At 37.2% G+C, this 25680-nt stretch overlaps 3 protein-coding genes and 1 long non-coding RNA gene across 5 annotated transcripts; 3 read left to right on the plus strand and 1 right to left on the minus strand.

Annotated features, from left to right (window-relative positions):
* Positions 1–783: 783 nt before the first annotated feature.
* LOC121974612 (ribosomal RNA large subunit methyltransferase I-like) lies at positions 784–4668 on the plus strand. 2 transcript variants are annotated; one of them, XM_042525758.1, is made up of 8 exons: positions 784–1160; positions 1409–1634; positions 1703–1837; positions 2113–2335; positions 2627–2813; positions 3091–3275; positions 3650–3787; positions 4297–4668. In XM_042525758.1, the coding sequence occupies exons 1-8, from the start codon at positions 1016–1018 to the stop codon at positions 4423–4425; spliced, it is 1368 nt and encodes a 455-aa protein (XP_042381692.1). In that variant the 5' UTR covers positions 784–1015; the 3' UTR covers positions 4426–4668. The 2 variants fall into 2 exon arrangements, with proteins under 2 accessions (XP_042381692.1, XP_042381693.1); XM_042525759.1 differs by having other exon boundaries at positions 1035–1160; positions 1479–1634.
* A 1224-nt stretch (positions 4669–5892) lies between these two features.
* On the minus strand, positions 5893–15962 carry LOC121974613. The gene is made up of 2 exons (XM_042525761.1): positions 15723–15962; positions 5893–9458 (listed from the first exon to the last, which is right to left on the minus strand). The coding sequence occupies exon 2, from the start codon at positions 9241–9243 to the stop codon at positions 6187–6189; it is 3057 nt and encodes a 1018-aa protein (XP_042381695.1). The 5' UTR covers positions 9244–9458; positions 15723–15962; the 3' UTR covers positions 5893–6186.
* On the plus strand, positions 12219–12984 carry LOC121974614. The gene is made up of 3 exons (XR_006110059.1): positions 12219–12502; positions 12587–12665; positions 12848–12984. It is a non-coding gene; the product is annotated as an uncharacterized LOC121974614 (long non-coding RNA).
* Positions 15963–24253: 8291 nt separating the features above from the next.
* Positions 24254–25181, plus strand: LOC121977348 (CASP-like protein 1D1). The gene is made up of 3 exons (XM_042529930.1): positions 24254–24538; positions 24652–24778; positions 24870–25181. Exons 1-3 carry the CDS (start codon positions 24270–24272, stop codon positions 25089–25091), a joined length of 618 nt encoding a protein of 205 aa, XP_042385864.1. The 5' UTR covers positions 24254–24269; the 3' UTR covers positions 25092–25181.
* The last annotated feature ends 499 nt before the right edge of the window (positions 25182–25680 follow it).

The following is a 25680-nucleotide window of genomic DNA, read 5'->3' on the forward strand; positions in this document are numbered from 1 at the left end:
TTGAGATTCATTTTTAGAAAAAGGCTCTTTTTGTTAATAATATTATATTGATATTATCAAAATTGATGTATGTTCATATGTTGGGCATCACGATGAATGATAATTTTATTATATATATAGAGAAAATTATATTTCTATCCGTTAATTGAAGTTATTGTGTAAAAGTTTTAAAATATAAAATTTTGAAGAGCAATCATAAAGTAATTATTTCATGGTACTTTATAATTATAAGATTTTATATTTTTATATTTGATTAATTATATTATATTATATTATTATTTATAGAATTAAGATCGTAGTTCCATTTCCATTTGAGATGAAAAATTTAAGGACATTAGCCGCTCTAGATATGATTTACTTGATTATCTGATTTACTTGATTGGTGGAATGTGCGAGGAGAATCTCGAGACTCTATTTCTAGATTAGTTAGATGATAAAATCTAATATATATATATATAATTTAAAATATTAAATATTTATGAAAAAAATTTGAATATACTCGTTCCTAATGTCTGTCAATCCGTCGAAGAATACGAGATATTCTCAGATAGGGGTTAAGTCTAACACTGCCGTATATGAGGAGGGATGGTATGTTGTGTCTGCACATCCATCCACCAGCACCAGTCACCACATGACTCGTGTTATTTTTTTTTAAATTTTCGCTCCTTCCACTTAAATACTATAATTAAATTTTTAACCCTATACCACTCAGTGTTCACAGTTGGACGTGCAATATAACATATCCTTATGTTTAAATACTTGTCGGATTTTTTTTTTTTGCCTTGAAATATCCTTTAACGTGTCAATCCAGTGCCAGTTTATCGACGGATCATAAGCGGATCAATTGTTACGACCCAATCTTATGATGGAGCAGCCGTCAGAATCCTCCCGCACTATTTTTACTGATTTAATTTCGGCCGTCGACTCGCAAGGATCTTCCGCGTGAAATCCATGCATTTTAAAATACTAAAGTTCCTCTAGGCAAAGATATCAGATATAGGAGGATCGAGCTACCATGCTCCGTATGCAACTACTCCCCTCTCGATTCTTGAAACCCTGGAGCATCTCCTCTCGCCGGCCTGCTCTCTCGTCGGCCGCCGCCGCCGCCGCCGCCCTCGCCGCCGGACCCACCTTGGAAGATGTCGCCGCCAACCACAAAGGTTGTCTTTTTCACTCACTGCGATGTTCTTTGCTACTTTCTCTGAACGACCGTTACATCTTTTGCTCCGATTGGGATCTCGGAGGTTAATTGGCTCTCCATTTGTTTTACAATACTTTTGCGCTTCTCCTGTTCGATGTTATGCGCGAGCAGGATTCATTTGTAGCTTGTTGGCCTAATACAAGTAGGAGATGTGGAAAAGGAACATGCTTTTTTGCGCATTGCTTGAATTGTTTTATGACTTATTAGGTTTGGCAAAAGTTGTCTTGAAGAAAGGGAAGACACAGGTCTTTAAAGATGGAAATCCTATGGTTTACAGTGGTGCAGTTGACAGAATCATAGGTCGCCCCCCTCCTAAGACTGGAGATGTTGTTCTCGTTGCTGATGGGTTGGAGAGGACAATTGGTTGGGGTCTATATAATTCGGTGTCTATGTTCTGTGTTAGACTTATGCAGCTGGAAGAAGAGGTGACAAAGTAAGTTTATTTCTTCCTATGTGAGGCAGTTGATGTTTGTGCTGCTCTTCATTGTTAAATATTCACAGGGATCCAAGCTATGCACTAAACATGGAGAAGCTGCTTGAAGCAAGACTTTATGATGCTATAAATCTACGTAGGAGCATGGGGCTTCCTTCGCCTGATACAAATGCATATCGTCTGGTCAACAGCGAGGGGGATAGGTAGGAGAATTCTAGGCTTATGATGCTTTCAACCAATGTATGAGTGTCAGGATTATTGTCGCGTTGTTCTTCACATGGTGTTGATTACTGAAATTAAAATGTTAGAACTAGTATAAAGGTCAAATTGATTGAACTAACCTAACCTATTGATGTTTTGTAGCTCTCTGAACCTTCCTTGTCTTCTTTATTTGCAAATTACATTTCTCTACTTGCACATAGTAGCTGAAGTATTTGTTTAGAGTTCTGTTTCTTGATTGTTGGGTGGATGAATGCAGGTTGTCAGGTTTGATTGTGGATGTTTTTGGTGATGTTGCGGTAATAGCCTCATCGGCTGCATGGGTTGAGAAATATAAACAAGAAATTGAGTTCCTTGTTGGCGGAGTTAGAGATGTAAACCATATAAAATGGAGACCTTCTATTGATATACTAAAAGAGGAAGGATTGGAAATCTCTTCTAATGGGGAACATATCTCTTCTTCATGCCCTGGAAGAATAAAGGCAAGTAAAAGATATCTCATTTGCTACTTACACTGGAGATTCAAAGGCTTTTCATGTCATAAAATCTGTATATGTTAATAAACAACTTTCCTTTCCAATGATGTGGCCTTAAACCCAAGTAACAAGAATCTGGATTGGAATCAATTATAATTCCCTTCATAAAGGTTCCCAGTGACATGACGGCAATGTATATACTTATTCATTGTCACATATTCATTCCATTCGTGGGCCTTTTTTTTGTCTCGTTGTGTTTGTTCATCTTGATTAGATTGTGCAACTTGTTTACTGTAGGTGCTGGAGAATGGCATATGTTACCTAGTCTCACTAGATGGTCAAAAAACAGGTTTCTATGCTGATCAGCGTGATAGTCGTCTCTTAGTTTCATCAATTTCAAGAGATCGTACAGTGCTTGATGTTTGCTGTTATAGTGGTGGCTTTGCATTGAATGCTGCACTCGGTGGTGCTAGTAATGTTCTTGGTAAAATACTGTAAGCTGATATACCATATAATGATAGTTCCTCACTTATTCCCTAATCTGTTCGACAATGTACATTACTGTATGATGTGTTGAAAGTATTTCTTTACTTACACCATAATTCTAGGTTATTTATATGGTTATTTTATTGATATTATTTGCTTACATGTTCTCAAGTGATGCCATAATATAACTTGCAATTATAAACAATGTCATGTACTTGAAAACTGTTTTTTTCCCATAAATGCATATGTGACTGTCTTGATCTTGCCATTTTCAGGAATTGATTCTTCATTGCCAGCCTTAGAACTGGCAAAAGAGAATATCTCGCTTAACAAATTGGATCCAGGAAAAATCTCATTTGTAAGGGAAGATGCAACAGCATTCATGAAAAGTGCTGCTGCCAGAGATGAATCATGGGATATAGTAATTTTAGATCCACCAAAATTAGCACCTAGAAGAAAGGTAACTTTTGTTCTTCTACTACCAAATAACCCTTACATCAAATGCCAAACCAGACCTAATTTCATTTGTAGTACAGCTTTCTAATTTAGTTTGAAGCTTCTTAATTGAGAAATAGTGAACATTAACCAGATGTTTGACAGTACATCAGCTTGTATAAACTGTGAGAAGCCTGCTGTCTGTGCTTGGATCCACATGAATATCCAATTAGACTAGTTGGATTGATGGATCGGTTAGGGAACATCTGATTTCTATTTATGAAAATTCTTGTTCTATGGCAATGTATGCCTAAAAAAACTTTTGTTGAAGTATGAAGTTTTGCTGCCCTATAGAATGATTATCTCTTTTTTGTCCGTCTAAGACTTCAACTTCTGTAGGTACTACAAAGCGCATCTGGCATGTACAGAAATCTAAACTCCTTGGCCATGCAAATCACAAAGAAGGGTGGTTTACTGATGACATGTTCTTGTTCTGGAGCCATGACACAAAGTGGATCGTTCTTACATATCCTTCAGGTAGGTCACAGTTCCCTTTTTCATGTATATATATATATATATATATATATTCACATTCTAACTCTTGAGAGTCTACGTTCCAATTTTCATCTACGCGATACTACAATGCTTTTCTGATTTAATTCTTACCTGGTTAATAAACTAGATGTATTTTTAAGGTTTTACTCTTGAAAACCCTTTGTTGACTGCCAGCAGAAATGCCAAATGCTTAAATATAAGTAAGATTTAAGATTATAGACTGTCGTTGACATTTTAGACACTAAAATATTTAGCCTTCGTGAGACTTGTCTGAGGCCAGTTTTGTTCTATCAGTCATTTTTTCTGACTATCATGTTGACATAGCTATCCAGTTGGTTTGTTAACATAGTTAACTATCATGTCGACATAACTACTGAACATCATAAATATTGTTAAACAGTAGATACCTCTATCCACAATTATTTAGTTATTACTATTTCTAATAGCAATCGACTAAAAGTTAACTGAAAGAAGTGTTTCCTTTTTGGCAGGGTGCTGCATCTTCCGCTCGACGAAGAATCACAGTTCTGCGGCAAGCCGGTGCATCATGTGACCATCCCATTGATCCCGCCTATCCAGAAGGCGGATACCTCACCAACATCTTGCTTCGGGTGCTCTGAACAAATAGTTTCCCTTGTGCAGACAACTAGAACATGACTTATGCACAAGTAGATCTTCAGCTCACTATAAACATTCTGAATGACACCGTGTTGTGATGGTACCAGCTCCAGGTGTTAAGAGTGTAAAAAAATTATGGAATAGTTGAATTGTTGTGGTCCATGTCTAAGAAGAAATGTAAGCATATGCATATACTAAGGATCATATTTGCGAGATAAAATATCTTTTTTAGGTATTGGCCGCCTCCATTGCACCAAAGCTTTGGGGTGCATTGATCTTCAATTTGCATCTAGTATTAATGATCATAATTGGGAATCAATTTTTGACGGACATGCCTTCAGAAAAAAAAAAAAAAACTACTCTCACCCTTTAATCGTTTGGCATATGATTAAAAATTAATTTTATAATTTACCTTCTTTCATATAATTTAAAAATGACATATAATTAGGGGTGTCAAAAATGAACCCGACCCGACGACCCAACCCGAATCGACCCGAAAAAAATCAGGTTCGGGTTGGACATTTTCGGGTTCGGGTCGGGTTCGGGTTGGAGGGTATTCGGGTTGAAGATTTTCGGGTTGGGTCGGGTCGGGTTCGGGTTGACCCAAATATAGGGTTTAGTGGGGTTTTTTTAGGGTTAAATCAAATTTTATTTTGAAAATTAAGATGTTTTATGTATATTAATATCAAGTTAGTATGATAATAATGAAATATTGAGATAAAAGTGAAGAATTATAGGGAAAATAGCTCCAAAAAGTCATTTTGAATCGAATTTTCGGGTTACACGGGTTGGGTTCGGGTTGGGCGGGTTGGGCGGGTTCGGGTTCGGGTTTAGGAGTTTCGGGTTGAATTCAGGTTCGGGTCGGGTTCGGGTTGGGTTATAAAAAAAAAAAAAAAAATTAACCCGACCCAACCCGACCCGACCCACCCGAATTGACACCCTTACATATAATCACTTACAATAATTGAGAATAAAAAATTTCCGATGATTAAAAATGGTGGATGATTCAGCTTCATTTTAGTAGGATTTAAACTAAAAGTTTAATTAAAAATCACAAAATAAAGGCATACCACTAATAAACTACTAAATAATACATCCTTAGATTAGCATCTATTATTAGAATTTCTACTGATAATTTTAAATCGTAAAAAAAATATAGATAATAATCAAATGATATTGGAATTGAGACATTTAGTAACATCAAATAGAACATTAAAAAGCCAAACAAACTTTCCAACATAATTCACTCCATCTTGCAGCTAAACTCGCACCCCAAAGCCTCATTATGCCCGAGCCAGTATCTATTCTTCAACCAGTATCTAGCATCTAGAACAAGAGTTCATTAGGTAGCTCAGAGAAATAAAGATCAGGCCATAAGCATCATTAACTCCTGTGTGATGATACAAACAAATGGAGTGACATGTAACAGTGATGAAGTCCAACAACATAGATTTCACTAAAGTGCAAGATTGCATCTAAATTTTTTTTTCTTTTTTGAATAAACCTGCTTACATTTTTACAGACATTCATAGTGCCAACCATAGATAGCAGATCTTACTCAAAAAATGAAATATAAAGCCAGCTCTGCAACATATAACGCAGCAGCAAATGGTTACACCTGCAAAACTAGAGGGGAAGAAGAGAATCTGTATCAGCATGATCAGTACAAGTTCAAATTTTCATCTTCAACACCCCCAAACCATTAAAACTGCATCGTGGCCAAAATGCTTAAAGGGTTACGAAATAGAGTGGGCATTCAAACATCAGTTGGGAACAGATGCAACATCCAGTTGCCAGCAATCCTGCAGTACTTCCCCTGTTTCGATACTAAGGGGGAATGAAGGTATCTTATGAGAGAATCTAATACATTCATCCATAGGTATCTCCACAGGTTTTCCTTCTATCTCAGGTTTAAAAACAGCTTTGTAGCCATTAATGCTCTTCAATAGTTTAACTCCGAAGCCAGCATCAGTGCGTTCACCAATTTCAACCACATCATACTCGCAGGTATTCAAATTTGAAAGTCTCCATCCAACAGTCCAGTTTTTGTACACAGCCCAAATCTCACCACAGCTAGGAAGAATGAGATATTTCTTTCTCCTCTCAATTAGTTTGGCTTGCACAGGATGAGAAAGCATATCAAGTTTCACAGTTATCGTGCTCTGTTGTTCCACCTTAAATTTTCCACATGAAATTGGCATGCCCTCTTCCACCCATCGCATCTCCTCCTGAAAAACAGGGCAGACCTCAAGGCATCCCATGTGCAGTATACGTTCTTCTGGAAAGATTTTCTTTACCCATGCATAGTTTTGGGGATACTTATTTGTGTCACTGTGTAAAGCCCAAATCTGTCCACGTTGGAGGTTTTTGATCGACTTCCCTTCACCAAAATTGTTGAATATTGCTTCATGAAATTTGAAAGCAGGCAGTTTGAAATTTTCCATTGAACTATAGTTTAGGTCCCTATCATCCAAACTATCTTTCTCCTTGATCTCTACTTTAGCTTGCAGTGGGTCACTTTTGGTGTTCCTCAAGGGGGAAAAATGGTGATTCTCACTTTCTTGATTCTGTTTTACCTGTTTTTCAGTTTGTTGAATCTGTTTCATATCAGGAAACCATTCTTCATTTAAACTGCACTCTACATTATGGACCATATTGATCCTAGGTTCCTCTTGAGATATAGAATTCAAACATGAATCACCAAACTGATCCAAATTCCCAATTCTCTCTGAAAGACTAACAGAAGGAAATGTATCTGAAAAATTGAGAGGTAAAGATGCAGGATCAAGTTCCAGGCAACCTTCAGGAATACCTTCTTTTTCCTTCCCAGTCAACCTGTAAGAAGGGATTTTATGAGAGAACCTAAGTGTTTCATTGGGCGGTATGACAAATGATTTATCTTTTGCTTGCACAAACAAACTTAAAAATCCTTCTATTTTAAGTAAGGGAGCCACACAAATTCCAGATCCATCAAAATCTGAAAGGAGTAGTACAACTTCGTATTCAAACAACCGGTTGTCAGCTACCAAGCTCCACTCAATGCTCCAGTCCTTGAACAGAGCCCAAGCCTCACCCTTTCTAGGATGTATACTATATGACTTCTTCCTTTTCCCCTTTTCCCAAGAGATAATGTGAGAGAACATTAATCGATCTTCAGCGAATTGAGAAGATCCTAGTTCATAATTCCCACAACCAACTGGCAAATCTGCATCAGACCAGGTTGTCTCATCTTCATTCAAGGGGGTATGTTCAAGCCAGGTAAACCGAAACTTGAACTGTTGAGCGTAGATATGACGGATTTGAGCATAGAATCGAGGCATCCCATCTAGATTATCATAGACCGCCCATATCTGATCAACGGCAAACTCATTTACATCCCTCAGCTTCTCAAAATCAAAAAATTGTGTATCAGGATATGTAAATGTGCGTTGTTCAGGGATGGTGCTAGAGACAGAATCAGACTGAGACTTAGAACCAGTCCCTGGTTTTTTTTCTTCCATAGTATCTTCTTTGTTTCCTGATATTGGATCTTTGTCAGCCCTTTTACTCTCATATGACACCTCCTCCTTTGCTAGGGCACCTTTATTTTGCTTGTTCTCCTTACTGAGATCAGCAGAGTTAGTGAATTCAGATCCTAATTTAAGGTTTTTGCTAGCAGAACAAAAATACTCTGTTTTGTGCACCCCACTGGATGTGTCACACCTCGACTTTTTGTGACGATGATGATTTACAAAGTCATCATCATCTTCGCTTTGAACTTCATTGAAGTTAATGTTCTGCTTGCGCCTAGCAGACTTTGACACTGGCAATGAAGAAATCTGTGCTAGAGGATCATCTTCATCATTAGTTTTATCTGAATATCTGGACTTCACATCCTTCTTTCTGCCCCTATCCATATTCACATTTCCTTTTGAAGGCTTAGGTTCCTCCTCATGCTGATGCAACTCACTCGATTTAATCTTTACAAACTTAACCTTATTATTTGAACCCACTCCATCTGTCGTCACATTTTTAGTTCTATCTCCATGCTCAAAGTGAGCCCTCGATTCTCCAGCTATATATTCCTTAGAAGGGGGGTTTCCAGTTTGACCTTTTGGTTTAGCATTATCGGTTTTCTGAACTGGATCCTGCTGATGTATTCCAAATCCATCTTTTGTGTTCAACTGAAATGCAACAAAGGGAATCAAACAATTCTGACAGCGAATAGATTTTTTCAAAATGCTGCAGAAGAACTGGTATCTCGTGCTACAACCAGGGCAAATGGTCCAGAAAGTCTGAGAAGTACCAAATGATGAAAGTGGTGGTGATGGTTGTTGATGATGATGGGGGCCCTTACTGTGCTGTGCATTAAAGTCCCTTTTAGAAATAGAGCTCTTCTCTGATTGTGGAGCAAACTGCTTGGAATGGGCAGGTTTGGTGATGGCATTTCGTCTAGTGTCATAAAGTTGTCGTCTTGTTCGATCAGACAAGATTGTATGTGCTTCGCCAATTATCTTGAATGCAGCTTCGGCACCTGCAAATTGATTTTTATCAGGATGAAGTAGAAGTGCGAGCTTTCGGTATTGTTTCTTGATGGATGAGTCATCTGCTGTTGGACCTAGTTGTAAAATCCCATACCAATCTACATGTCCATTAACTTTAATATTAGCAGCACAGTGAACTTCACAGACAGTTAGCATCTGCAAAATGTTCTCAACCTCAGGGAACAAATGTTGGGCTTTTTCAGCAATCTTTAGTGCACCACTAAAATCACTGTTTTGCATCTTCTTTTCTGCCATTTCTCGGGCCCTATAAGCCTCTTCCTTGTTGCATTCCATCATGCAAATCTCAGAAATATTTTATTTCTTTCACTTTAGGTGCTAGAATAAACAAGAACATGCTTCCTTTCCATGCTCAGTTCTGTATACAAATCATGCAGGAAAAGAAAAGGAATTTTTTTTTATCTAGAATCCAGTAACCATCTTCTCTGTATCACTTTAGGCCATGGATAACAATAGACTTCACTTCAAGTCAATTGAGCCACAGCTCCTGCAAGCTGGAAGAAAACATTGCAGGATAAAATATAGCCTGTAAAATACAAAGGCTCTCCAAAAATAAGCATGAAGTAGAAAATAACAGAAATATATGAATCGAGTACCAAACTTTACATTCTTCCAGAATCATAAGTTTCCTGAATGTCGACCCCTATAGAAAAAATTAAGCTAAGCTCCAACTAAAAACTTACAGCACATATCACATCTTGTTCTTATGTTTGGATGTGTTATCACTGATAATATAAGTAACTATTGAACTATTAAATTCCTATCAAGTGTGTTATAGGTGATAAATATTAGTATCACTGTATATTTTAAGAGTTTGAAGTGATTTCTCCAGTAATATCTATTGATAAGAAAATCACTCCTTTTCTCCATGCATCTTTTCCGAAGGCTCTATCTCCTCCTCAAATTGGAGAAACCCAAGATCAGAGGGTCAACTTACTACCTACTTAAAAAACCAACTGCCTTTTCAACTCAATGAGAAACAAGTAGTTAAGTTGTTAGTGAATGACATTAGGGAGCCCTTTCCAACACAAGAAGCTTTGACATACTTTATGTAACCAATCACAAACTCCCATGGTAAATTACTGCCTGTAGCATTTGAAGCTGGAACTTGAAATCAATTGTTGTGTATTTACATTCATCTTTCTACCTTAACTTGAGGACAAGAAAACTCATATTGCTAACCAGAGTACAAAGGCTTAGAATCTCAAATTTTGCGAACAAAGCCTCAAATGTTGATTTGGCAATACTGATAAAGCAATACTTCAATATTCCAATATGTAGAACTTCAATATTCCAATATGTTGGGTTCTGGTCAGAAAAGAGTATGAAAGAAGACACAATGGTGCACATACTAGAACCCCCTCTATCCTTTTAATCCTCTGATTTTAAGTGTCTTTTAGGCCAATCAGACTACCTCAGTAATATCATTCAAAAATGAAGTTTTTAGACCATTAGAATTATAATAGACATGGAGCAAGCATATACGAGATGGATATAAATAATTTGCGTTCACAATAATAAACAATAGAGGAAGGAATGGAAGAATTTTTTATGGAAATGTATAAAAATAAAAATGGGATTCACTATCGTTTTTTTTATAAAAAAGAATGCATTAAGCTAGCTAATCCTATTGTGAAATTTTCAGAAGAACAAAAATGAAAAAAGCATTACTGAAAATCAATTTGGTAGGCAGCCCATAAGATTATGAAGAAATGCAGAGAAAACTGTTTGCATAAGGAAAAGGCAAAAATAGAATGATTAGACAATTATTGTGGTGGGAAGAGAGAAATATCTACCAATTATGCTGATGTGAATATGCGATAAAGAGCATATAAATAATGAAGTTACTACAATTACAGCTACTATGAGTGCAACAAATGCACTTCCTGTACTTGCAAATCAACATCAACAGTCAGCTTCAAGCTACTGTCTTTTTGTACTAATACAAATGAAGACATCAAACGGATTCATGACATTTATTATTAACCTTAAGCCTCAAAAGTTTGTTATTCAACCATCTAAGTCTATAAATCTTCTTCATTACTTTAAGTGTAATTAAACTAAATTTAGCCATTTTCCTCATTTAAGATTTGACACTCCAGTCTTCCCAAACACCTTAGCACATTCATGATTAGATCTATTATGGAACCAAAGTATTATGAGAATATTGATTAATTAATTATATTAGTCTCAGCAATGAACTGTAAATCCCCTTCATTAGTCACAGTTCTAGGAGTGAAACTAAACTAGGTTATAATAAAACAAGTATCATAAAAAAATTTAAACCAAACAAGTAAGGAATTGGCAGGGCAACAAAGTAGAACCCAAGAAATTTATGTTGGAATTTTAAAAAGTAAAACTGATTTCAAAAGATTTTCTATATATAGATAAGGAAAAATAGAAGAAAGAGAGCTACCGAAGCTCTTAGGATTCTCATAGGTTCTTTAGTCCCACATCAAACCATGTTGTGCAACTCATTGACCTGACAAGTCTAGGTGATGAACTAGTTCTTTGAACTGATGGAACCTAGATCATCCAAGTGATCAAATGGCTCAAAATAAATTTGGATAGGTACAACCAAGATATATAGCCTAAATAAAAAGTGTGGATTGGTCTATATAAGGCTCAAGAATGGGATAGGTAAATCACCCCAAATTCAATTATAAATTAATAGCTACTAGTGAGACTCCTCTCTGTAAAATATCGAAAAAGGACGAATAACCTTAAGGAAAATTTTAGGAATTTTTAGAAATTTTATGAAAAATTTTCAGAGCTCGTATGGCGTATGTTAAGGGGATAAATTATTGGGCTAGGGGAAAACCTGTTTAAGCTACTCTATTTGAACGAGGAAATGTTTAATTTCTTTATTTCTTTTCTTTTCTTTTTCTTTTCGTTCGTTTCTTACCCGTGCCCTAAGCCTCGCCCGACGCCGCCTCTCCCCTCTCCCGACGTTGATCCTCTTAGGCTTCCCTAACCGACACCGCCTCACGACGTTTCTTCTCCCCACGTACAAAACGGCGGCCAAGGGAGATCGGGCACAACTCCTCCCTCTTCCATCCTTCTCCACCTCATGCTGATTCCTCTCTTTTCCCCTCTCTGTGCTGCCGCCGGCCATCCGTCGCTCGTCGCCAGCGATCACGAGAACCACCCCCTCTCTTCATCTCCGGCGCAGACCTAGATCGAGTATTTTCCCGATCGCAGGGGAGGCCATCCATCGCTGAGGCGTACCCTAGCTTGGATCCACTACCCCTCTTCGGATCACCCACTTCGAGCTCGCCGACATCGCTCACCCCACACCGGCTGAGCCTCCCATCTTCACCACAGATTGCCGTTGAAGTTGCTTCGCCGTTGGGTGCTGTTGTCACAGGAGAAAGGATCGATGCAAAAGGGAGCCTAGGGCTTACTCTCTTCCTCACTCACGGACCCGAGCGACGCCAACATCTTCCTATCCCTGTCGCCACCTCGTGCCCTATTTTGGTCTTCACTGTCGTGCCCTAGCTCTGGTCGTTGCAGCCACCAGCAACCACTTCAGTTTTGGGTAAGATATATTTGGGCATTTGATCTTTGCTTAGTGTTGATTTGGGTATCTAGCTTGGAGGTCAGCTGCTTCTTACTGCTCCAGCCACAGCTCCGGCAGCAAGAGTCCCTCCAGCCACAATTTCGGCAAATCGCGAGCCAACAGTAGAGTGCGTTGGAATTAGGTGAGTTTTGGGTTGCCTTACGCTTGTAGTAAATCCTAATCGGAAGGTGAAATAGTTAGGGTTGTTTAATCTATTGGATTATGGTTTAGAGATTTATGTATGGGTTGGTTACTAATTCGATTAGTTGGGGATTAAATTTAGCTAATTGTTGTAATTTGAATTAGCTAAATATGTTGATGCAGGACTCTGTTGAGACAGCATCACTACGTGGGATTTGTTCTGATACGATCTTCATTTTTTAGGCGGGTGCCTTTGACTTATCTCTTTTTATATTGTCATTATGATATGCGTAGTAATTTATAGCTCGTAGTAATGGTTGTGTTTTTATCTACCATTGGTATGTCACTACTTGATACCTATAGCATGTCTTTGTTTGTTATTATCTGTTATGTATTTAGACTTATATTCTTTTGTTCTTACCATGTGTACTTATGATCATATAAGTAGTGACATACATTGCCTTACTGTTTACAGGACTAGTTACTAGACATATCTGACATGTGTACCTAGTTTCATGATACTTAGATCCTTGTTGGATTTCTTTACCTTCTGGTATATATTATTGAGGTGTCAGGATTTACATGCTGTAGTGTCATGCATCATCTTGCATGATTGCATGCTGAGCGATTGTCGGCTCCATTGTTGTTGAGCACATCACCAGTTACATGATATGCACACACACCCACTCATGGGTTAGTGGTACATCAGGTAGGTCTGTGCAGTTTACTCTGTCAGGGCTTCGCTGGTCTGCTCATGGGTAGCGATAACTCCAACGTGTAGCGGGCAGGGATCCCTCCCCTTGACTATGATACAGGGAGATGAGAGCTTAGGCTCCCCCACTATGTTTGGAGTAGGAGGATAGGTGTACTCCGACAGCATTCTATCCACTCGATCACTCAGGAGTAGTGATGACAGAGTGCACAGTTGTCATAGCCCTACCCACTCGGTCTCACCATCGTGTGTGAGATGTCTGACTGGCGTCAAGGGTGACCATGTCATTTGCATCATATGCATGGATTGCATTTATTGCTTGTGATTGCTACATATTGGATGCTGTATTTCTGTGGTTGCATATGATTGACATGCATACAGGAGATATGATGGTTTGGTCTGACGACCTTTATGTCATGATAGGAGATCCAGGTGAGTACAGTTATTCTCTTGTCTTTCAGTTTTGCATTTCCAATTATTGTCCAGAGACTGTACTGTATGATTATTACTATTGATAATATTTTACTATGTATGTCAGCTTGATACTCGCTGAGTCATTGAACTCACATCGTTGCTTTATTTTCCTATTTCAGGTTGAAGCCGTCAGGAGGTTCCAGTCGCTAGTCCCCACTAAGAGTCGAGATGGTTATCTCTTTTCGGACTTGTGTTTCCTTGTTAGTGAACTACATACTTGTGATGTGTGTGTTTGCACTCTTGAATTTTATATCGTGATTCGGGTATGCTGCCCATATTTTCCATTGCGAAGGTTTTACGTTGTAGTGGTGTAGGTTTTTATTAAACTGCGTGGTTGTGATTGTCAGCCGGAGGCTGTACTATATAAACTGCGTGGATGTTTGTTTATTTTATTGTATATGTTCCGGCCGTGTTAGCCGAGGATTGAGGGGCCCTGAGGGTTTGTAGATAAGTTTCAGATTGTCACCCGTAGGGAGATGCTGCCGGAATTTCCTCTAGCAGGGACTCCCCCGGGGCGTGACACTCTCTCCCTCTAAGCAATCCTTCTCCCTCTTTGCAGCAACCAGATTTGAGTGCCCCGTCAGGGGAATTCTGACCACCTGTCTCCAGTTGCTAGACCTTGGACTATTTGTTGATAGTGCAAGTCACCAAAAAGTGGGCATTTTGTTGTATCATAGAGGAAATTCATTGCATCCCAGTTGCATCTGATTGGTGGGGTGAATTAATCCTTAAGGAAAGTGATTGTGTTCTAGGATCATTGGTTGCTACGAGTTGAGTCATAATTCTGAGCCACCGCAATCAACAAATTTTCAACAATGTAGTTGCAGATTACTCTCCTTTGGAGGAATGCATTGTGATTGATTCACTTAAGTGAAGGACAAAATTTGATCTTAGGAGAAATCAATAGAAGGGAATCGGATAATAAAATAGAAAACATGAGTTTCTTAAATGAAAGGAGGAAAGATATGCTCAATAGGAAGTGACAAAAAGAGAGCATTCATTCAATTTACTGGCAAAGACTTTAAACTTGGCGCTGATCCACAGACATTCATTAGCATGTACATTAACCAGCAAACTCAGTTGTAAACTTGTAATGTGTAACTAGGTGCAAGACAATATCAAAGTTGCTACTTTGGTCTGGTGCCTAGCTGGGGAATGACATGAAAATTGTACACCTAACAAAATAGATGTTATCGACCGAAAGAGGAACAATCAAGACAGCAACCACCAACTATTATTAACTGAAAACAGCCATCCTATTTGTTGTATTGTAGCACTAGCTAAAAGTATTTGCCTTTAGTTTCTGTTGGTATAAGTTTTAGGTTCAGAATATGCATCTAACTGCAGTTCTTTTTTGACTTGGCATTTCAAAATAGTGACCGTGCCAAAGATTATATCAATGCCAAAAGCTTTATATTAACCAACTAATGTGCTTGAGGACAAGTATTAACTATCTAACAAAACAAACTGCATTGTTTTTTTTTCTATTGTACTTGCATAAAATTAACCTATTAGCAAAAGTTAATTGCAGGTATAAAGCATTTTCATTCAAAACTAGAGAACATAAGCATTTGAGCCCCAAAATGCAGAACCATAAGCCACACAATCTGTAATAAACCCATAAAGAGAAAAGTAAGAAAGAACAACAAAATATCCATATCGGCATTTTGGCCAAGATAGAAAAAAAGAAAAGTCGACGACGCAATATTTTCCTATAAACAGAATAATGAGCATCAGATATTCACTTTAAGTAGAGAACAACCAGAAAGGAGAAGCCAGAAACCCCCACCAACTTAGAACGAGTGAGGAAAAACAGAGTTCACAATGCCAAAAAAGAAAAAGCAGACGACGCCGTGGGAGAAAAAGGTTTACCACGAGGGCGCACTGAAGGGGGACCTAACAACCACGAGGCGAACGAAAACCCCAAACGGAGAGTGCGCACTGAGACAGCTCCACAGGACGTAGAGTTGAGGCGTGGACACGAGTAGAGAGAAGTGCACTTCCTCCGCGGCCGGGACCCTAACGGCGGTGAGGCTGCGCTGCACGAGAACAGAGGCGGCGGAGGTCGCGATCGGTGGTGGCACTTTGAACAACTTGATAAGATTAAGAAAGTTTCAATAGAAAATTTCATATTTGCCCTATGCGTTTTTATCTTTTTGTCGCTTTATTTTAAAAAATAATAATCGGAATAGTCGAAGGACGTATAACAAAATCCTAAATTCTAAAAATTAAATCCTGAATTATAAATAAAAAATTAAAAGACAAAATATACTCGGTGCTCACACCTTGTGAGCACCATAAAGTAATATCGTAATATTCTTTAGAAAGAGAAATGAGACACTTGGAGATAGAGGGAGAAAAGAGAAGAATGATAAGTACAAACCTTATGTTGTATAACTTGTATAATTTTTTTTCCTTAAACTCCAAATCTTAAGTTTTAAGTTTTAAATTTTTTTTTAAAATAAACATGTGCAATATATAATTCATTTACATATATAGTAAAATGTTAATCTACTTAGCTTATATTACATATCATGTACAATAATGGTATACTTAGTAAGATATAATCCATCTAATAATGTTATGTTTAGTAAGATATAATCCATCTTTGTAATATAATCAAGATTACATTACAAAATTAATTATTTTATTTAGTATAATTTTAAAGTTGTAATATAATATAATCTAGATTACAAAAGATAATTAAATTTTGTAATTGTATTACAAAGCAAATACCATGTAATTTAATTACATTACAAAGTCATCGTTTAACTACAATTTAAATGTCAAATATATCCCTAATTCATTTTCGCCATCAACTGATCATCGATGGTCGTCATCAACTGATCATCGACCGCCGACTATCGCCTCCGGTAGAGGTACGGCGGTAACTTCCGGTAGAGATCGCAAGATATTTTTATCATTTTATAATAATACGAATTACATTCCTTATAAAAAGTATTAGACACCAAACTCTTGTAATCAAAGATTACATAAATTATATTACCAAACGTAGTAATGTAATCAAGATTACATTACATTAAATTATAAAGTTTATTATATTACAAGTTTAATTATATTACCCCCAACCAAAACATAGCCCAAATGTAATTTTTTTTCACTTCCTTAATTTACACACCGTTTGGAAGGAGGTGAGGGAAAAGGAGGGAATGGTAGGGAAGGAGGAGGTAGACTTGAAACCAGAGCTGACCCTGGGCTAGGGCTCCTGCCCAGGGCCCATAAATACCTATGTGTGTGTGCATGCGTGCGTGCGTGTGTGCGTGTGTAGCTAACTCCTCATCGTTGATCCTCGCCAGCGTCCTCCTCGACCTTGGAGACAAAATCTACAAGAAGCAAAAGAACGCTGCTCATGAGGTAAGCCTATCTCAATCCATTTCCCCACTTAGCCGGGAAGATGATTCTTTATTGTTTGTGAATAATGAATGGATTTGGCTATATTGAAATGATTCAAGACCATAGATCGAAGGTATCATCCTACAAATCGAAGGTATCATCAAACAATTCGTACTTTCTTGGGAGCATGATAAGATTTCGATTGCGATCAACCTACTAACCTTGGAATTTGCTTGCTTACAGCAAGCGAACCTTAGGAAGGTCAGTTCACCATTATATAGGCAATCATGACATTCTATTTCTATGTAATCAAAAATGTATTTCTTCAGACTTGAAAAGTTTAATAGTTGATGTTGCGTGAATACACATTCTAGTTTTCACTTACAGGGCAGGTTAATAGGACTTGCAACGGCTACTGTTGGTTTGGGAATAGATGACACTCGACGTCTATGAGTAAGATTTAATTTGCATATTATATTTTCCAAGTTAAAGTTTGTTAACGGGTGTATTTTATACAAATTTGTTGCTAACTATTTTTTTTATAATATCAAAGCAAATTATACTACCAATACTTAAACGTTCTACTGACCAAGATAACAAAGTTCAATATTAGAGTATCCACATCAATTACAGTTCAGATCCTCTGTCCCCGTGTCCCCTGTCGATCGGACGGACTAGATTACATCTCAAGGCATCATGACATCTTTAAGATGTGTGTAGTATCCTCGTGATGTGCAAGGCATCCTTGGGATGTAATCTGGTCCGTCCGATCAGCAAGGGGACACGGGGACAGAGAAATTTGGGGACAGAGGATCCGAACTCCATCAATTATTCTATCTAAAAATTTTACCCTAAATTTTAGATAGTTAGCTAAAAAATCTATGCATCAACTACCCTATACATTTTCTAAATTTTACATTTATGAATAATATTTTTCTAAATTTAGGAAATAGATTTCATTCACTAAACATTATAGAGGAGAGAGAAAAAAATATGGAAGCTGATACATGGTGTAGTGAAAAGTAGATATCTAAATTTAATAAAGTAATTTTTTATCCTAAATTATACCTTTTGGATAAGAAAGCTGGTGTAATGCTCTTATGCTTGTGAAATACTATTTACTATTGCAAAGGTGATTAATTATGAATATATTTGTCTTATTTACCTGAAAGAATATTTTTTTATCTTTTTTGTTAATGGTTTGTAACAATAATTTCTTTATTATATATCACAGGTTCTAAAAGAAAATTTTATCATATTCTTTAAAGGGATATTTGATAAAGTTTGTAAGGTTCTAGTAAATTCTTATCCTAGAGTGTAATTTATATTCATAGTTTAAAATTGATGTTTCATTCTTATTTCTATATTAGAATTGTAGAAATTCATGCATAAATAAAAAAAGAACAACCGTTCTAAGATAAAAAAAAATTGTGTTACCTTATCCCATTTCTAGAAATAAAATTTTATATATTAAAATAATTATTACTTAGATTGATGGAAGAATAAAATTAGGATATAATTAATAGTTTAAAAACAAGGATTGGCTCGGCTTGAAACCCTATTTAGGAGGAATTGAGCTATGAAAAGGATAGATAAGATAAGAAAGATTTTTTTAAAGGAAAGGTAAGGAAAGTTAAAGTAGGGTACGAATTACACCCTGCTTTAACCTTCTTTATTTATGAAACGAAAGAATTTCTTACATTCCGATTTGAGGTGTAAGGAAATGTAAGGAAAACTAAAAATATTTATGTTCTAATTTTATTATTATTTTATTATATTAATTCTAAAAATAATTGTTTAAGGTATTCTTTGCGTCGTGATGAAAAGCACTCGCACCACCCGACACTTGCACTTGGTCGACGCCAACTTTGACACCAACGTCGACTCCAAATTCGGTGCCTGCTTCGATGCCAATACCGACTTCGACGCTAACACTGGCTTTTACACCAAAGTCGATGTTGACTTTAACAAATGAGCTATAATTGATTGAACGCACAAGTTTTAATCAATAAATGTATGTAAGATATATTAGGTTCTTGAAGGCTTAAGTCCTTAACAAAGGTGAGGATAATTTTACAACTTTATCTAATTAATCTTCATTATCCTCACCTTCCTCCTAACACACATGTTACGTTAATAAACCTTTCCTCCTTCCCAAATAAAGAAAATATAAATACTTTATTTCCCCTTCCTTTTCCTCCTTACCTGTACTCACTCCATCCACACAAAAGGTTAGGATTTAGGGTATATATATATAAAGGTGTCTCATCCCATGGACTTCTATAAAATTACATAACATCCTTAAATGTAGTGTTTGGTCATAATCCGTTTTGATTTTTTTGCAGGTCGATTTCAAGTTTAAATACTGTACTGTTTGGATGGACTTGACATATTTAATAATATTAATATTGTAGTAGTATGATTTTATGATTACTACCATGGTCCATGTATACTCAACATATTCAAAAAAAATCATGTTATATTAGTTACTATTTTGTAGTTACTACCATGTGAATTTAACTTGTTCATCTAATATTTACGTAATAGTTACAACTTATAAAATCATAATTATTATAATTTAAATTTATTGTGTTCAACAACATTCACATTATAACAATTATAAATCAGCTATTGTAATTTAAAGTTGTCTTATTCAATAATATTGATATTGTAATAACTATGAAACTTAATACAAGTACAATAGTAATTATCGTAGCTATTATAATATAGACTTGCATTCATACCACTTTTTAATCGATTTAAAATTTAATACGGTATAATAAGAGATAATAATGTTAGATAATTTTCTTGAGGACGACTATAACATCTTAGGAGGAGGCTAATGACACACTTCTTCTTTATTTTAATTAAAATTTACATAAAAAGAAGTTAAATACATAGTAAAATAGAAAAGGTAAATCAAATCAAATAATTTTTTTTCTAAAGTAAACAAAAAAATTATTCCTGGCAAAAATTAAGAAAGACTCCGGAAAGAGTCGCTTTCCTAGAATTTTATATTAAATAATAGTTTTTATTTTAAAAAATAAATGAGTAACAAAATTGTCTTTTTTTCTAGAAATCATGACAATTCTACACAATTATATAGGAGATTTCAATCTTCACATATTCCTGTGATTCTTGGAAAATAAATAGAAAGTTATTAAAAAAATACAATTAATCGAAATAGAAAGTATAGAAATCTCATTAAAACTTGGACTTTATTGGTATTTTGACAATGACACTAAATATAACAAATATCTCAAACCAAATAACAAAAATAGAAAATTTAAATGAAAATGGAAGCTTCTTTTCTGGGACATCCAAGTCTCGTCTTCATCACGTGCGTTTAAAAATTCACACTTGAGGGGAACAAGCTTGAAAACTGAGGCCGAATCATTTTGATTTATCAAATGCATGCTATATTCTGAGAATTATCGTCACGTCAACTAATAATATAATTTAATTACAATGATTAACGTATCAGCGCATGCAGTTAATATGTCTATCCATCGCATCGATTAATTAGACTATTATCTTTTTGTTTTGCCTTGTTTTGTGGTGTTGAGAAAATTGTCAACCCACACAAAGGCGTTGACTTTTTCGTAGTAAATTTCTATTGGTTATTTGGCAGCGGATAAGATACTATTGGCATCGATACATAGTTAACGAGGGGATGACAGCCGCCTACAAGTATACGCGGTTCCAACGAGTCGGTTTTATTTTAGTCATTTAAGTTATAATTTATCTCATTTTATATAATTTGAGATAGCTATTGAGATGATAGATTTATAAGATCGTAAGGAGTCGTGCTCTTTATTATTTATTCCAAACTCCTTAAATATACTTTAGCATTATGTTAATTTTTAGCTAAAACATTTACACCTAGTCTTTGGGAGATTGGGCTAAAGCTTTCTAGCAAAAATATTTTTCTTCTTGATACTATTAGGGAAGTCCAAAAATAATAATAGAAGATATATTTGGACTTCTTAATATTTTAAAAATTCATATAACTTAAAATGAATATAATTGAAACCTATATATCGATCAATGAATTTTGATCGAAATTTATTAATGGACACTGATCCCGTCCGGAAGCTAAGTCGGATGGAGGCGGACCTTGATGTACTGGAAGTTGACGGAAAGTCATTGCGGCGTCGGATCTATTTGGCACCCTCCAGAAAGGTTCACACGGACGGCTGACGAAGGAAGATGACCAGGGCGATGACACTACGGCTCTGCGCACACTCAGATGATCCCACGAGTCGTTAGAGACCAGAAACCAGGGAAAAAGTCCCCGGATCAGGCCCTCCGACGCTAAAGTCAGGTACTTTTTCCCCATAAAACACAGAGAAAGGACGAAAAAGTAAAGACTGATGAGAAATGACGAGTGAGCGTACATGCATAAGGGACAAAAACATCCCTTTTTATATTGCAACGAATGTTTCTGGGACTTGGCGAGTGTCAGGGAATGTCGGCTGTCAGACTTTGTCTGGCGGTGATTGACACGTGGCTCTTCTTAATAAGCCGGCGACAAAACCAAAGGCGTAGTGAGCCCCGACTGTTAGCATATTCCCTGACACATCGATTATTCTCTGACACTCTCTAATAATCGGTTACGATTCCTTTGCTTATTTGTCCTGTAGTGCCTGAACGTTGGGTCTGTATTCCGAGATCTGTACTCCAACTTGCTTTTATATGCTGTTATCCGTGGTTCGTATGTCTCGATCTGTGCGTTAGACTTGTATCCCGACCTGCCTTTGTCAGTTGTTATCCATGACCTATACGTTCCGACCTGTACGCTAGAGCTGTGTCCCGACCTGCTTTTGTCTACTGTTATCCATGACTTGTACGTCCCGACTTGTACAATAGAGCTATGTCCCGGCCTGCTTCTGTCTACTGTTATCCATGACCTGTACGTTCCGACCTGTATGCCAAGTCTATATCCCGACCTGTATATGTCGTTATCCATGGCGTGTACGTCCCGACCTGCACGCTAGATCTGTATCCCGACCTGCTTCTGTCTACTGTTATCCATGACATGTACGTTCCGACCTGTATGCCAGGTCTGTATCCCGACCTGTATCTGTCGTTATCCATGACGTGTATGTTCCGACCTGCACGTTAGGTCTGTGTCCCGACCTGCTTCTACCTACTGTTATCCATAGCTTGTACGTCCTGACCTGTACGCCAGGTCTGTATCCTGATCTTCTGGGTTTCGCCCAAGGCCTTTCCTTCTGCGTCTCTATTTGGCCTGTGGGCCTCCTCCTCAGCTATGCCTGGCCTGTAGGTCTAGCTTTCAGCTGTACCTGGCTTGTGGGTTCAGTTCTCAGCTGTACTTGGCCTGTGAGCCCAATTCTTGATCACTATCGAGGTCGGCTATTGTCCGACTCGCCTTGTTAGCTGAGACTCTGACCCTGACCACACAAACTTGACTTTGGGCCTCCACGTAAACTTGACTTTTGACCGGCCACGGAGGTTAGACTTCTGACCCTCTTGAGCTCCACGTCAGTTTGACTTCTGACCGACCACGGAGGCTAGACTTCTGACCCTCTTGAGCTCCACATCAGCCTGACTTCTGACCGACCAAGGAGGCTAGACTTCTGATCCTCCTGAGCTCTACGTCAGCTTGACTTCTGACCATCTTGTAATCTTGACTTCTAGCCATATCATTTTACTGCCCCCACGAACATGCGCCGTATCAAACACTATTTAGATTTATATGAATTTATAATTCCATACAAATGTAAAATGTGTAAAGACAGCCTGACTTCTGACCGACCAAGGAGGCTAGACTTCTGATCCTCCTGAGCTCTACGTCAGCTTGACTTCTAACCATCTTGTAATCTTGACTTCTAGCCATTATCATTTTACTGCCCCCACAAACATGCGCCGTATCAAACACTATTTAGATTTATATGAATTTATAATTCCATACAAATGTAAAATGTGTAAAGATAGAATTTGATGTCGAATTTTAATCCTCATTTTAGTAGTTAAATTAAAAAAATATAAATTCAAGTGGTATAAATCGACAAGTGAGATGAAGAGAGAGATTTAATTACCATAAGTGGAGAGAAAAAGAGAAAGACGTTGAGATTGTATGCATCTGAATCAATAAAATTATTTTGAAATTTAAATATTTTAAATCAATATGTGAAAAATTAATATTGGTGGGAGAGATAGAACGGAAATATCATTAAAATTAATACATCCTTAATACGTTATTTAAAAATTTCTTAAATTTGCACGCACCCTTTCATAAATTTCCGATCTTTTTATATATATATATTTTTTATCTAATTAGCCTCGAGTTAGAGAATTCCACAGTGCACGGTGGCTAATGTGAATCTTTGTGAACGCTTAGCACATTATGTCAAAAATTCCTGGGAAAGAATATATAAAAAATATATTGATATCCCATTTTCGAGTCATTAAATATTCTCAAAATTTTGCATGCTCCTTTCAGCGTCCACACGGTTGGTGCTATATGATAATCCCAGTTATTGATTATCTTTTTGATGGTGACTGATTTGGTTTTTAGAAAAATTTTTTATCGGTCAATAAATCAGAAAATATGCATTCAAAAGTCAAACATCTTTTTATTATACCCTTATTTAAAAAAATAAAAAAATTTATAAATATATTATAATTAATTGAGGATAAATATCTCGATGATAATCTCAATGTCACTATACAGTTAATTTTATGATCATCTCATCTCAGAGAAAGTAAATTAGATAGGTATAATTGCTCAGTATAGGGTATAGGAGACTGTTTTTTTTTTTAATCTATTTTATTAATATTTAAATTCTGGTCCTATAATAATAATAATTGTGTCCCACGCTAACCAATTAAATTCTAAAAGAAATATTAATAGGACTTTTGTACCAGAATATAATATGACTAGGGGACGTCTGAAATGTCTGGAACGAGAGTAGTCAACTTTGTTCCACTGAATCTACGTCCCTGCAGCCTCTCTTCGGCTCTTCCTATTTAAAGAGAGCTCATCTTTCCCTGATTCCAGCCTAATCAGTCCCTTTGAGAAAGAGGAGAAGTGGTGTGGCCATGGCGACGACAGAACAGAGCTCATCCACCTACGGCAAGACGGTGCCGGAGACAGGCAACGGCGGAGCCGCCTTCGCAGAGCGTCGTACTCCTCCGACGAACCTGTTCCGTGTCGATTTCTTTCTGAGGCTGTTGCTGTTGGCGTCGTCGGTGTCGGCTATCGCGGTGCTGGTGACGAGCAAGCAGAGCAGCGATATCCGGACCGGCCTCCCGCCGCCATTCGCCGTCGTCTCCAGGGCGGCCAAGTTCCAGCACGTCCCTGCCTTCATGTAAGTTCGTTAATTACTTTGCAAATTAACGTAGTTAATTAAAATTCATAATCATGGTTGAAGCAATCTGTAGCTTAATTACTAACTCGTGTAATTAATTATATCTTCATTAGATATCTCTTGGCGGCCCTCTGCGTCTCCAGTCTGTACAGCATCGTCACCATGTTCGCCTCCTTCTTCTCCATCTCGAGCCCCTCGCCATCCACCAGAATCCTCTTCCTTCTCACCGTCTGCGACGTGGTAAGTTAATCCTAATTATAATTGATTAACTTCTTAATTTGTGTTTATTTAATTTGGAAAATTAATTGATTAGCTATATGTGCATGCGCAGTTGATGGCCGGAGTGATGGCGTCGGCGATGGGGAGCGCCGGGTCGATTGGGTACCTGGGGCTGTGGGGGAACTCGCACGCCAACTGGGCAAAGATCTGCAACAACTACGGCAAGTTCTGCCGATATGCCGGCAGCTCCGTCGTCCTCTCGTCCGTAGCCGCAGGCGTCCTCGTCCAACTCGTCATCCTCTCCTCCTACTCGCTCTATCGCCGGACTCTGTAGTTAAAACAAACATATTTTACTGCACTCAGGGGGCTAAGTTTATATGTTATCTTCTTAAGCTTGTAGCGAATTAAATTAACAGTGTGTATTTAGTATATATGTATACGGGTGGTTAATTATCTTCGATCGGCGTTAATCCAATTTCATGGTTCTTTGCGTTGTTTAATTATAGATTTAAACAAAAAAAAAATATATGGACCAGATAGCATATTTGGGACGGCTTGATTCCACAGAAAATTTTCACCTGCAGCCCCAGAAGTCCAACATTATATAATTTTAAGCTCCAATTTACCACGGTGTTGTATGTATATAACTAGCTCAAGATCTACCCTTGATCTCGTTATTTCTGCCTATTATTTTTATTTTTTAAAATGAAAACTAAAATATAAAACTTTTATGAAACAAAATAAAGATCTAAGATTTACCATCTTGTTTCCATCCAATTTCTAGCGTCATATGAAGATTTTTTTAATAAAATATTTAAAAAGGAAAGGAGTTTATATAAAGCTTCCCATAACCGTACGTCCAAATTTGCCCGTAAATCACGAATTTGGTTATCAGCAGTTCGATACTTTACCAGCCACTTGTT

Source organism: Zingiber officinale, chromosome 4B (assembly GCF_018446385.1).
Source record: "Zingiber officinale cultivar Zhangliang chromosome 4B, Zo_v1.1, whole genome shotgun sequence".
NCBI lineage: Eukaryota > Viridiplantae > Streptophyta > Magnoliopsida > Zingiberales > Zingiberaceae > Zingiber > Zingiber officinale.

Excerpts from the sequence above, each read along its gene's own strand:
- LOC121974612 (XM_042525758.1), top strand. The coding sequence starts at position 1,016 with ATGCTCCGTATGCAACTACTCCCCTCTCGATTCTTGAAACCCTGGAGC. Across the intron at positions 1,635-1,702 it reads CTGGAAGAAGAGGTGACAAA|GGATCCAAGCTATGCACTAA; the intron begins GTAAGTTTATTT and ends AAATATTCACAG. Across the intron at positions 1,838-2,112 it reads GTCAACAGCGAGGGGGATAG|GTTGTCAGGTTTGATTGTGG; the intron begins GTAGGAGAATTC and ends GGATGAATGCAG.
- LOC121974613 (XM_042525761.1), bottom strand. The coding sequence starts at position 9,243 with ATGATGGAATGCAACAAGGAAGAGGCTTATAGGGCCCGAGAAATGGCA.
- LOC121977348 (XM_042529930.1), top strand. The coding sequence starts at position 24,270 with ATGGCGACGACAGAACAGAGCTCATCCACCTACGGCAAGACGGTGCCG. Across the intron at positions 24,539-24,651 it reads CAGCACGTCCCTGCCTTCAT|ATATCTCTTGGCGGCCCTCT; the intron begins GTAAGTTCGTTA and ends TATCTTCATTAG. Across the intron at positions 24,779-24,869 it reads TTCTCACCGTCTGCGACGTG|TTGATGGCCGGAGTGATGGC; the intron begins GTAAGTTAATCC and ends GTGCATGCGCAG.